The sequence below is a fragment of the Juglans regia genome, chromosome 1, assembly GCF_001411555.2.
Source record: "Juglans regia cultivar Chandler chromosome 1, Walnut 2.0, whole genome shotgun sequence".
In the NCBI taxonomy this organism is placed as follows: domain Eukaryota; kingdom Viridiplantae; phylum Streptophyta; class Magnoliopsida; order Fagales; family Juglandaceae; genus Juglans; species Juglans regia.
The window spans coordinates 42,616,729-42,629,993 of NC_049901.1; the positions used below are offsets into that span (position 1 = coordinate 42,616,729).

Here is a 13,265-nt window from a genome sequence, read left to right on the forward strand (position 1 = left end):
ATTATATTTATACATTAGTAATTTAGAACAACATGGTAGTAATATTGTAAATTTTTAGTAGTATGATATTTACATATAGTCATATACTAAACTATTATTAGTAAATTTAGTCTTAATATTATAGTATAAATATATTATTTAACTAGTATAAATATAAGTAATTTAGAAAAACACATATTTTGTGCATAATATATAAATTATATTATGCACAAAATACTATACAATGTAGTATATATATTATATTATAAGTTAAGTATAATAGGAATATTACGTTCGAACGTTTGAAGTTAACGTTCGAACGTTAAAGTAAGAGGCGGGAATTTTCCCGCTCGATGTTTAATATCTGTGTGATTATTTAGACGTAAGGACGTTTATACTATACGTTCGAACATCAAATCCGTCAACGTTCGAACGTTAGTCAAATTAGTGCGGGAGATTTCCCGCTCAAATATGGTAACACTTTCATGAAATGTACGTTCGGACGTTTAAGTAGTATGTTCGAACGTTTATCTATAAATCTACAAACGTTCGAACGAGAAATTGTGATACATTCGAACATATATGAGGAAAGTGCGGGAACTTTCCCGCTAGATTTCATGTTATATCATAAGAAGGGTACGTTCGAACGTGTATTTTAAACGTCCGAACGTTCTGGGCGGGAATAATTTTAGAATTAACGTTCGGACGTTTAAAGTTAACGTTCGAACGTTTAAACTAATAATTTTAGAACTTAATCAGTACGCGCACGGGAGGATGCCCATTATTTCTTTTCTCCCGTGCGCGCAACAGAAAGAGAAAGAGAGAGAGAGAGAGAGAGATTTCGACGAGAGAGAGAGAGAGAGAGTTAGAGAGAGAGAGAGAGTTAGAGTGAGAGAGAGTTGAGTTAGAGAGTGAGAGAGAGGTGAGTTTTGGTAAGATAATATTTTTATTTCTTGTCTTTATTTAAATTTTATGATATTTATAGAATGTGTTTTTGTTATAGAATATTTCTAATAAGTTTGTGTTGTATTTTTTTGAAGGATTGCTTGTAAGAGGATATTGTGCGTGCTAGGTATATTTCTAAACTTTATCAATATGTTGTTGTGATTTGATACTTACTTTTTATCATATTGTGATTATTGTTTGTATAGTTTGTAAATAGTTTGTGAGTTATTCTAAATATGTTGTGATATAAATTTGAAATATTGTGTTTATTATTAAAAATATATTGTCATTAGGCTTTGTTAATACATGTTTATTGCTTATTCAAGTTTAGAAATATGTTAATACATGTGGCATGTTATTTTGTGAATATATTGTGAGTTATCACTTTTATATGTTGTGATATGGATTTGATATATTGTGATAATAGTATTTAAGTATGATAATTAAATATTTATAATAATAATTAATATATAAGTAATAACAAGCATAAAAGTAACTCTTTAAGAATTATAATAATTAAAATTATTGTATAACCATTGAAATTTAAGTATGATAATTAAATATTTATAATAATAATTAATATATAAGTAATAACAAGCATAAAAGTAACTCTTTAAGAATTATAATAATTAAAATTATTGTATAACCTTTGAAATTTAAGTATGATAATTAAATATTTATAATAATAATTAATATATAAGTAATAACAAGCATAAAAGTAACTCTTTAAGAATTATAATAATTAAAATTATTGTATAACCTTTGAAATTTAAGTACGATAATTAAATATTTATAATAATAATTAATATATAAGTAATAACAAGCATAAAAGTAACTCTTTAAGAATTATAATAATTAAAATTATAGTATAACCTTTGAAATTAAGTATAACAATTAAAATTATACTTTAAGAATAATGATCTTGTACACAACGAGGGAATATAATCTTGAAGAAATGTTGAAATTTCAATTTAATTACTTGACTGTCATAGTCTCTTCGGCTTCACATAAAATCATTGTGTGGGATGTCGACGAAAGCAATAAACATGGTATTGGACTTATTTAACGAGGTGCTTCCCGAAGGGTCTGCATTGCCTAAGAACTTTTATGAAGCGAAACAGTTGAGAAAGGGATTAGGATTTGAGTACAAGTCCATACATGCATGCAAGAATGATTGTGTATTGTTTTGGAAGGAGAACGAGGAGATACAAGCATGTCCTGTATGTGGAGAGTCAAGGTGGAAAGGTAAGAAAAACGTGCCGGTTAAGGTGTTGCGGTATTTTCCCTTGAAACCTAGGTTGCAAAGACTATATATGTGTAACAAAACAGCTCATGATATGAGGTGGCACGAGGAGAAAAGAGTTAAGAATGACGGGTATATGAGGCATCCGGCTGATTCACTTGCGTGGCAGTCTTTCGATAATCAGTATCCAGAGTTCGGGTTAGAAGCTCGGAACGTGCGCCTGGGACTCACAACCGATGGATTCAACCCTTTTGGGAATATGAGTACAAGTTATAGCACTTGGCCCGTTGTATTGATTCCGTACAATCTTCCACCATGGAGGTGCATGAAGGCGCCAAACTTTTTGTTAACTTTACTCATCCCTGGCCCTAGATCACCTGGGAATGATATTGACGTATTCATGCAGCCGTTGATTGAAGAGCTGAAAGAGTTATGGGAAACAGGGGTTAGAACTTATGATGCATCTAAGTCGACATCTTTTCAGATGCATGCTGCGGTAATGTGGACCATAAATGATTTTCCGGCGTATGGGAATCTTTCCGGCTGGAGTACGAAAGGGAAGTTAGCATGTCCGACGTGTAATAAAGAAACTGCTAGTGAGTGGCTAAAATTTTCTCAGAAGTTGTGTTTCATGTGTCATCGACGTTATTTACCAGCAAATCATGCATGGAGAAGAGAATGTGCCAAGTTTGATGGGAGAGTAGAGGATAGGATTGCACCAAAAGAGTTGTCTGGAGAAGAGATAGTGGAACAACTGCAACATGTTAGAGCGAACAATTTTGGCAAAGGTCGGGGAAAGAACAAGAGAAAACGAGCCGTATCAGAATTGAATTGGACAAAACGTAGTATTTTTTTTGATTTGCCGTATTGGTCGTCATGCAAGTTGCGACATAGTTTGGATGTAATGCACATAGAGAAGAATATTTGTGATAATATACTGGGTACATTGATGAGTATTAACAAAAAGACGAAAGACACGATCAAGACGAGGAAAGATCTTGAGAGAATGAGAATTAAACATAATCTGCATTTGCGGGTGGAAGGCAACAGGGTGGTCATGCCGCATGCATGTTTTACGATGACGAGGGAGGAGAGGATTGATTTCTGTAAATGGTTGCAAGGTGTGAAGTTGCCAGATGGTTATGCTTCAAATATTGGTAGATGCGTGAGTCCTGATGATTGGAAAATCAATGGATTGAAAAGTCATGATTGTCACGTATTTTTGCAGAAGTTATTACCTGTGGGAATTCGTGGGAAGCTGACATCTAATGTACGTGTCGCCATATCTGAACTATGTATGTTTTTCAAGGATTTGTGCGCTCGGGTAGTAAATCGAGATGCGTTGTCGAAATTGGAAGAAGACATTGCTACTATACTATGTAAATTCGAGCAGATCTTTCCACCATCATTTTTTGATGTCATGGTCCATTTAGCAATACATTTACCGCGAGAGGTACTTCTGGGTGGACCGGTGCAGTTCCGTTGGATGTATCCAGTTGAAAGATATTTGGGTCGATTAAAGCGCACTGTTGGGAATAAAGCCAAAGCTGAGGGTTCAATAGCAGAGGCTTATATACACGATGAATGGTTAACATTTTGCTCTCTATATCTTCGTGGTGTTGAGACACGATTTAGTCGTCAAGAGCGAAATGCTGATCTTGCTACTCCGCCTCCTCGTGAGCTATCAGTGTTTTCCCAGAATGTACGACCCTTGGGTGCACAAACAGGTTACGATTTAATTGATGGAGAGTTGGGTAAGGTTCGGTGGTATGTGCTAAATAACTGCCGAGAGATTGATGATTATCTTAGGTATGTCATTTAATTTATTTGAATAATTATAGTTTTCTTTAAATTAATTAGAATTGTTGTGCTCAAAATATACTTCTTTTGCAATATGTTATAACAGTGACCACATGGACAAACTTAGAACGGAAGGCGTAGAAAATATAGAGGCAAGACACGAGGAAGAATTTCCCGGATGGTTTGAAGAACGTGTATGAACTAAAATTATATATATGTTATATTGTGAAATTTTTAACTCTGGATAATAAAATAATAAATATATACTATTTCAATTTTTAGATTTTGGAACAACGTGCTCGTGATCCCGGATCAATTTCTTCTGAATTGTATGCATTGGCCCGTGGTCCCTCAAATAGAGCACTTCGATATACTGCATGCACGGTTCGAGGTTATAGATTCCATACTTTGGACCGTGAACGTAATAGAAAGACTCAAAACTGTGGTGTGTTGGTCGAGGGGAGTCATGGAACAGATGATATTGACTATTATGGTGTCATACGTGATATTATCGGATTGAAATATCTGGGTGGGTCTGTAACATATGTCTTCAAATGTGATTGGTGGGATCTAGGCGGTGGTCGGGTTTCGATACATAGGGATAATCACTTTACGAGTGTCAATACTGCATCTAAATGGTACGAAGATGATCCATTCGTATTGGCTTGTCAAGCTACCCAAGTCTATTACTTGATTGATCCAATGAAAAGTGCTGATGAAGATAGTGGGGAGATAACTTGGCGAGTTGTACAAAAATTTGTTCCTCTAAATATATATGAAGCAGGAACGAGTGCAGATTACGAGAATAGTGGAGATGAAGATGACAATCCGATTGTTGAGGCATACCAGGAAGATGGAGAGGGTATTAACTTGTTTGTTGACCTCGGTGCACTCGAGTTGCTCCCCTTGTGTAGAGATGATGTCCCACCCGTACATCTCGACCCGTCTGTATTAAATGATCATTCAATTCAAGTCAGTTTGGAGGAAGATGAAGAAGACGAGTCAGAAGATGAATACGAATCAGAATCCGGGCATGAGGTGGATAATAATGATGAAGATGTTATTGATGGAGATTCTGAAACAACTATGGAAAATTCATCTGAAGAGTAAAAGTACTAAATATTTTATTTATATAGGTGACTATAAAATATCTTAAATTTTCATAATTTCTTCTAATTAATTTTCTTTGATATAATTAATTATTTTAAAGAATGCCGCCAAAACGACAACGAAGAAATGTGCCTCCGCCAAGTCCAAGTCCTGAATCCATTGAGGACTCCCCACTCGAGGAATCCGTTCCTGAAGATCAAGCTAACACAGAAGAGAACAACAGCCAGTCGACACCTACCAGTAAGGAATAATTATATATATAGTTAATAATTTTTTCTCAATAACTATATAATTATAATTATAGTATATCTATTATTATCATGTAGTTGATGCATCTGCACGTCGCGGTCGTGGCTATACACGTGGAATCTCTCTTGAAAAAAATAGAAGGCACGGTAAACTGAAGGTCACAATTCCTGATAATTCCACTGGAGGAGTGGATGATAGTGCAGCAGCGCTTTCCTCCTATATTGGCACAGTAGTTCGAGCTTATGCTCCATTTTATGTGCGCTCATGGCGAGATGTTCCGAATGAGATTAAGGAGCACATTCGAAGTCGTGTGCTGGTGAGTTTACTTTTCAGTACATTTTTTTCACTTAGATTAATCTATTATATTTTTTACCTGATTCCCTTGTTAGGATGAATTCGACCTCGACTTTAGCCGTAGCGAGGATTTGAGAACCGTGAATGAGTTGATGGCTACACTATTCCGACGTCACAAAGGACGATGTCATGACCACTTCAAGAAGTTTGAGACGTTGGAAGAGGCTGCGCAGTCTCCTTTTCAGCAGATGAAGTTAGATGATTGGAGAAAGTGTTGTGATCTTTTCGCATCTCCAGATTATCAGGTATTTTACATTTATATCTTTAAATTATTTACATTCATATTCGTTTTATACATTATATGTATACATATTACAATTAACATTTTTAATATATTTTGTAGCACTTGAGTTCTACAAATGCACAGAATAGATCCGTTCTGACTGTCCACCATCGTGCCGGTTCAAGGTCATTCCACCGTCTTGCTGAAAAAATGGTAATTAAAAAATTATAGAATTCATTTATTTTCCTGATATTCTTTCTGATAAGTACTAACATTATCTTTTTAAAATTGCTAATATTGTCGCTTTGTTAGAAACGTGATGATCCTGAAAACTTTTCCCTCGTTCATGTCTATGCTGCTGCTCACACTAATGAGCATAGTGAGTGGATGGATCCTGTCGCTGCAGATAATTATGTAAGCAGTGTTAATTTTGTTAAATAAATTTTTTATAGAACATTTTAATAGTTTATTTCTTATTTATATTTCTTTTAATACGTTACTAATTATTTACGATCATTACCTTTTAAATTGCAGAACAAAATGTTGGAGATGCAGTCGACTTCTGCGGAATCCTCTCCTAGTGACATAGACATATTCACCCAAGTGCTCGGGCCGCAGTCTAGTATGGCAAGAGGTTTGGGACGATCTATCAAGCATAAATGTTCATCTCCTCAACCTCATCGGCTTCACAAATTAATAATCTTACAGCAGATTTAGAAGCTGCACGGCGTGAGAATGAGTATATGAGGTCGAGACAGCAAGAGTTAGAGTCTCTCTTAGAACGACAGTCTCATTTAGAGACGCGTTTGCAGGACCAACAGAGAGACCAGGAGGAAAGAATACGCAGTGAAGTGCAAGAGCAAGTGCAACGAGAGATGATGGTGCAAATGGAGCGTGTTATGTCGTTGCAACAGAATCCCCGTGGGCGAGGGAAAAAGAAGAAATAAATTTTATCAATATTTCTGACTAGTTTTAATATCTAATTTTGTACTTTTATAAGACATTGTTACTTCTTAATTGGGTATGTAATATGATACTATTGGTATTTTGTTTTTAAATTTTATGAAATTAGTATTTCTGATCTGTACGTTCGAATGTAAATAAAAATCGTTCGAACGTTGGTTCACACTGTACCAAACGTTCGAACGTAAATACAATTGAATCGTTCGAACGTTAAACCGACTAACGTTCGAACAAAGAACTTGCATTCGGACGCTCCTTCGTTTACATTCGAAATAACGTCCGAACATTAAACGCGCTACGTTTGAACATTTACGTTTACGTTCGAACAAATATTCGAACGTTTATTGTAATTAACGTTCGGACGCATTAACATGCGAACGTAAATATGATACGTTCGAACGATATACAACAAACGTCAACTTCTCTCATTCGAACGCCAATCGGGTCGGGTATAACGTCCGAACGTTTAATTGTACGTCCGAACGTGATTTTCTGTGACAGTTCATAACCGTCACAAAAAAGGAACGTTCGAACGTTGTACCGAACGGAACACTTCCAACCGTCACTAAAAATATTTTTTGTGACGGTTGAACAGTAAACCGTCACCAAATGTTTTCTGTGACGCACTTTACGTGACGGTCATGGTGACGGTTTCAAACCGTCACCAAATATGTTTAGTGACGGTTTGCCATTTTTTTGTGACAGTTTCCTCTGTCACAAAATACACATTCTGTTGTAGTGTATATATATATATATATATTATATATCCGTTCATAACTTTAAAAAAAAATCATATAATTAGCCATATTAATCTATTTAAATGTTTTCGATCATAACGTACCGATCGAACGTTAGTCATTCTATATATGGCATATTTTACGTTGATCCAAGTATACGTTCAATATGGCCTAGACTTTGAAACGCGGAAACCAGGACTACTTTTGTTGACGGGACTTCTATATATTTTTCATCCTCCCCATATGATCAAAGCTCTTTGATTTGTTAATTAATTATGATTAATTTACTGTAAATGGTTCCTACATTTTCGAGTTGTTGGTGTAAATTGATCGGGCAACATGATATATACTATAAAAAAAAACTATTTATTTATGGTCAGTTATTTTATGTTTAAATGATTATTTCTTGCAAAAAAAAATTTATTATTGTCACGAATAATCATTCTCATTTTAAATAATTCGTCATAAATATTTATTTTTCTTGTTGTGATATATACTTCGTATTTCCATATATATTCATCGGTATGAAATTAGATGTGTAATATATATAATGAAAATTTATATATTTACGTTTTTATAGTGCGCAAGTTTCGCATACTTTTTATAAAAAAATAAGTAAATACGATATTCAAATGAAAAAATAAAAAATTAATAATAAACCATTCTCTTTCAAAAGAAATATATGGGACTTATACATATGTATATATCTAGCATTAATACTACTCAAATATAAGTAATATATATTTGAAAAAAAAAAAAAACCTAAAATTTAGGTGTAGTAGCTAGCATAGAATAGTGAAGAAAGATTAAATTCTAATTTCCGAATAATCAATTGTCTCCTCCATCCAAGACTACTAGGATTTTCTTTAGAATTTTAGAGGACTTATGGTTTGGCGCGCTTAAGCAAAGATTAATTAAATAAAATATCCATAAGCGGCATGCAATTAATAATTCAGATTGCAAGGTATTGAAAGTTTGAAATTGAATCGACTTTTGACTATAACTTTATATACGTTGAGACTTTCATGAGGGTCAGAAATTGAATGGATCTAAGAAATTATTAAGTTAAACCTGTCATGCTGTCACAGTTCTAAACACATGCATCGTGATGGATCAAAGGCATTCGGATTTGGTGGGCTCAGCCCTGTTGGTTGTGTTAGCTTGTGGCCCTTTCTTTTATTTTCAAGTTAAGCTCGCGTTGGGCCATGGCCCATTTACAATTTGTTAGATTTGTTGAATTTTGCAATCTTAATAAAATGGCATTTGGCCCATTAGTGAGTAAGAAGAGTAGCAGAATATGTAGTGGAAAGAGGGACGTGTATAGGCATGCAGAATTATAATCTAAACTGTTATTTTTTTTTATTTTTTAATCTCTCTACTCCTTTTCTAGAGGATTGCTCTCCTCGAAGTGAGTTGGTTACCAAGAAATATTATCAAACAGTAAAGGTGTGTTACAAAGTGCATCAGAGATCCCGATCTCTTGTGCTACCATGGAAGAAATATTTTTTCATTCCTTCGTACAGTAAGCTGCAGTGAATATTTTCTGTAAAATCAAAGAGTCAATGAAACGAATTGAAGAAAAATTTGAAATTCTCCATCAACATGTAATGGATGGCAGGAAGGATTTAGCCATCTTGAGCAACAGCTTCGTGCGTTGCAGGAAGAAGAAGAACACGCAGCGAAGGTGGAAGAAAAAAAGGGAAGAACAACAGCGGATTGCTTGTCCGATTTCTTCTTCGACAAAGGCCATCTCTCTCAAATCGCGATTTCTTCACCACCACAATGGATTTCTTCTCATCGACTGGCCTCGGCTCAGATTTGGGGGCCGTCGAGATTTTCCCTTCTCAGGAAACAGATGCAAATAGATATGCGACAAAGAGAGGAGCGTGTCAGTTCAACCACTGGAAACGATTCCCTTGGCACCAGATGGAAGTTTGATCCTGGTCGTCTCCATTTCTTACCCTCACAATTCTTCTTCTCTAACCTCTTTTTCAGTCTCTGTCACTTGGAATCCGAAAAACCAACAATGTTTCTTCCATTTCTTGTCTTCTTTCCCTCACTTGTTTCCTCTCTACCTTTGGCTCTCCAATCAGAAACAACCCTCAAATCGTCTCACTCCGTTTACTATGCCGACACCACGGTCTTTATAACTGGTAGTAGCAGGAGTAACGACCGAAAAATCCACTTCCATTCGGTGATCCCCATAGTCAACAAGCTGCAGGACATCTTCGCGCAGCTCGAGAACCAGATCGGGCGTTATCCTGAGCCCAACGTAGATCCAAGAGATCCAACAGAGAGATACCAGGACATTTCTTCGTTTATGCAGACATTCTTGGAGCCCATCATCAAGATGCCAGTGGACAAATCAAGACGTGGGGTCGGTTCAAAAAGTCCTGGAACCCAACATCTGATTGGGAGATCACCTATTGAGGTATTTGAAGCTGTCGACCAGCAACTTCAAGGATATAAGCAGAAGCTCTTTGCACTTGCAGGCATGCCTTTGTTTAGCTTCAGTTTCCCAAGGTATTTGTATGGAGAATCTGGTGCTGTCAATAGCTTATTTGACGCAGTGAAGGGTGATGACGATATTCTCGGTGATTGTGGTGAGGTACAGAGGAGAAGCTCCATGAATATGTTGGTACCAATTTCTATTTCAAATCTCAATTGGTACCCAAACGAATATTATAGGTTGGTTGAGAAAATTTGTGAAAGTTATTTTACCAACGTTGGAAATATTTTAGAGAAATCTGAAGTTATTGGTGTTTCTCCTGTAATCTCTGGTGGTAAAGAGTGGAGAAATTTTACGTGCTTGCAAATTCTAGAAGGCAGGGATAGTGCACCTTAGTTGCTCGATGAAACGTCACTTAGGGCCTTTTTTGAGGTGTATGGGATAAATCTACTAAAACTTGAAGAATATAATTTGATAGAAGAATATGATAGAGGAAAGGGAAAAGAAATTGTGGAGAATCATTGGGTGAACAAAACTAATGTTTTTCACCTTTTTTATTTTGATTTTGATCTTAAAGAGGATGGATCTAGTGACGGGAAAGGTGAGGAAGGAGATGAGAGTGGCTGTTTAGAAACAGAATACTTAGAAGTTGGAATGGATCTTACAGAGAACTTGCTCAGTTTGGTTCTCTCTCTTAGACCACATCAATCTTTGCCGAGCGAGTAGAGTGTGTAGGCAGTGGCGAGCAGCTAGTGCTCATGAAGAATTTAAGGATATGTGTAGAAGGTATCCAAAGGCAACATAAGTTAATATTTCGGGTGCTCTTGCTATTCACCTGCTTGTTATGAAAATAGTCTAATCATTAAGAAATATGGAGGTTTTAACAATGGGGAGAGGGCAGCTTGGGGATAATTTTTTCCTTGCTTTGGCTGCTTGTTATTTGTTAAAAAGATCGAGTATAAGTGATGCTACTCTTGGTAATGGCATTCAAGAAATACTTATCAACGACGATAGCTTACGTCATCTTCAACTAAATAACTGCTCGTGAGCTCCACAGCTGGGAGGGTATCACTTTAGCTTCAATGGCAGCAATATCTCATAGTTACATGTTGGAAGTGTTGAGAGAGATGGAAATCAGTGGGATTTCTCCTAGCATAGAGACTTACGATTCATTGATATCGACTTATGCTAGAGTTGGTTTGATAGAGGAATCCATGGATCTCAAAAACCAAATGAGGGAGAAGGGGGGGTTAAGCTTGATGTATGTACTTTCACCACCACGTTGTCAAGGTTTGAGAAAGCTGGCAAGGATGAGTTTTCAATAGAGATTTTTGATCAAATGTCCTCCCAATATGTTGTTTCCTTTAATGCTATTTGTTTAGGCCTTGCAGTAAATGGTGTAGAGGTCGGAAATTTTGATTGGATCACTGGTGATGAGCTGGAAGTTAATAACTTCCAGTTAGCACTGTTCATATGAGCTGGGTTTTTTCCAGGCCCGATTCGAAACCCGGGTACCTGGGTTCCAGTTTCGGTTCCTGTTTTCGGCCCGGATTTGATCTAGGCTGGAACCCGCATTACAAAACCCGGACCTATACGGTCTGGATCCGAGTTTTGAAACTGGGTTTCGAATTGAAAATTCGGTACCCGGTTTTAGATATATTTAAAAAAAAAACTCTTCAAATCCCAGTCAGCCAATCCCCACTCGTGAATCGTGATACTCTTATCTACTAGGGTTTCTGCCCCCTCTTTTATATCTCATTCCATGGCTCTCTATCAAATCCAAAAGTCGCAACTGCATCTCCATCTCTCTCTCTCTCTCTCTCTCTCTTTCCTTTTCGAGTTTCTGAGGCTGCTGTTCTACATTATCGAGATCCATAAAGGTTCTCAATGTGGTGGCTGAGGTTAATCTCTCTCTCGCTGTCGTGTCTGTCTCGCCGGAGACCTTTCTGTAAGTCTCTCTCCCGATCTGTGAACAATGAATGTAAATATGGGTAGATCTGATGATTTGGTAAACTGGGTCTCTTCTTTGTACTTGAACTTGTCGAATGAGATTTTTGCTCTGTTTTGCCATTCCCTTTTCTCTTCCATCAAAGAATGAATGTAAATATGGGTAGATATGTTGATTCGGTGAACAATGAATGTAAATATGGGTTGATCTTTGGATTTTCTATTTTTGCTCTGTTTTGTCGTTCCCTTTTCTCTTCCATCAAAGAGGTACATTCGGTTTCTGTTTAATAGTTTTATTAAATTTTGATTGCAAAGTTGGCACGCTATGGTGAAGATATTCCTCGGCTATATCATTTGCAGTCGAGAATATTTTTATTGTATAATTTGTTGACATTATACTGTTGAAGCTATCAAAAGTGCAGCTTTTGAGGTATGCATCATACACTCTATTTCTTTCATTTGGCATATATTATATGGAGTAATGGAGTCTTCTACTTCTTGATGTTTTGTTACTCTATATGTTAAAGGAATTTAAAAGCACGAGTGATGAAGAAGCTGCAGTTTTGGCTGCTTCCATAGCTGCATCCACTGTTATTGATGCTTCTAATTCAATTGAAGTTTGAAGGTATGTACTTTCAGATCTAAGCATGTAATACAAATATTGAATAACAATGTGCTGCTTATGAATGCTAACATCATTTGTTAGTTTAAAAATAGTCTAATAGTACTTCCATGTGATGGTTTCAGGAGTTCTAGTAGTATAGAGACAATGAATCCATGCAATACAGAGACAGAAACTAATGAGGATGAAAAAACCTTTTAGGGAATAATGAATAAGGAGTATGAAAAAGCAGAAGACCAACATTTGTAGTTTATTATTGTGTATTGGAATTTGATTAAAGCAATGGATGTGTTTTGTAATATTCTTAGCAAATTATTTCAAATAATGTAATATGTAATGAATTGTATCATGTATGTTGTATGCATTTGGATTTTATTTTATTTTATAAAATCATTCTAATGATACATCAATATCATATAAACAATATAAGGTTTTATGTAAGGGGGGAAAAAAATCGGGTTCAACTTGAAATCCGGATTCTGGGTTTAAAAAAATTCGGATTCATCCGGGTTTAAAAAATTCCAGATTCATCCGGGTTTCGACCTGTTCCGAGCTAACCCGATCTGAGTTTCAGCCCGAGTTTGAAATCCGGGTCTCGGTCTGAGTATACCCGAATTTTCGGGTTGGAACCCTGATGAACAGCC

At 36.0% G+C, this 13,265-nt stretch overlaps 1 protein-coding gene across 2 annotated transcripts; it reads left to right on the forward strand.

Moving 5' to 3' along the window:
* The first annotated feature begins 8,982 nt into the window (after nucleotides 1-8,982).
* On the forward strand, nucleotides 8,983-12,985 carry LOC118344188. Of its 2 annotated transcripts, XM_035684207.1 has the most exons (3): nucleotides 8,983-12,429; nucleotides 12,527-12,624; nucleotides 12,747-12,985. In XM_035684207.1, the coding sequence occupies exon 1, from the start codon at nucleotides 9,459-9,461 to the stop codon at nucleotides 10,446-10,448; it is 990 nt and encodes a 329-aa protein (XP_035540100.1). In that variant the 5' UTR covers nucleotides 8,983-9,458; the 3' UTR covers nucleotides 10,449-12,429; nucleotides 12,527-12,624; nucleotides 12,747-12,985. The 2 variants fall into 2 exon arrangements, with proteins under 2 accessions (XP_035540100.1, XP_035540098.1); XM_035684205.1 differs by having other exon boundaries at nucleotides 8,983-12,624.
* Nucleotides 12,986-13,265: the final 280 nt, after the last annotated feature.

Coding starts and splice junctions, on each gene's coding strand:
- LOC118344188 (XM_035684205.1), top strand. CDS start 9,459: ATGCAAATAGATATGCGACAAAGAGAGGAGCGTGTCAGTTCAACCACT.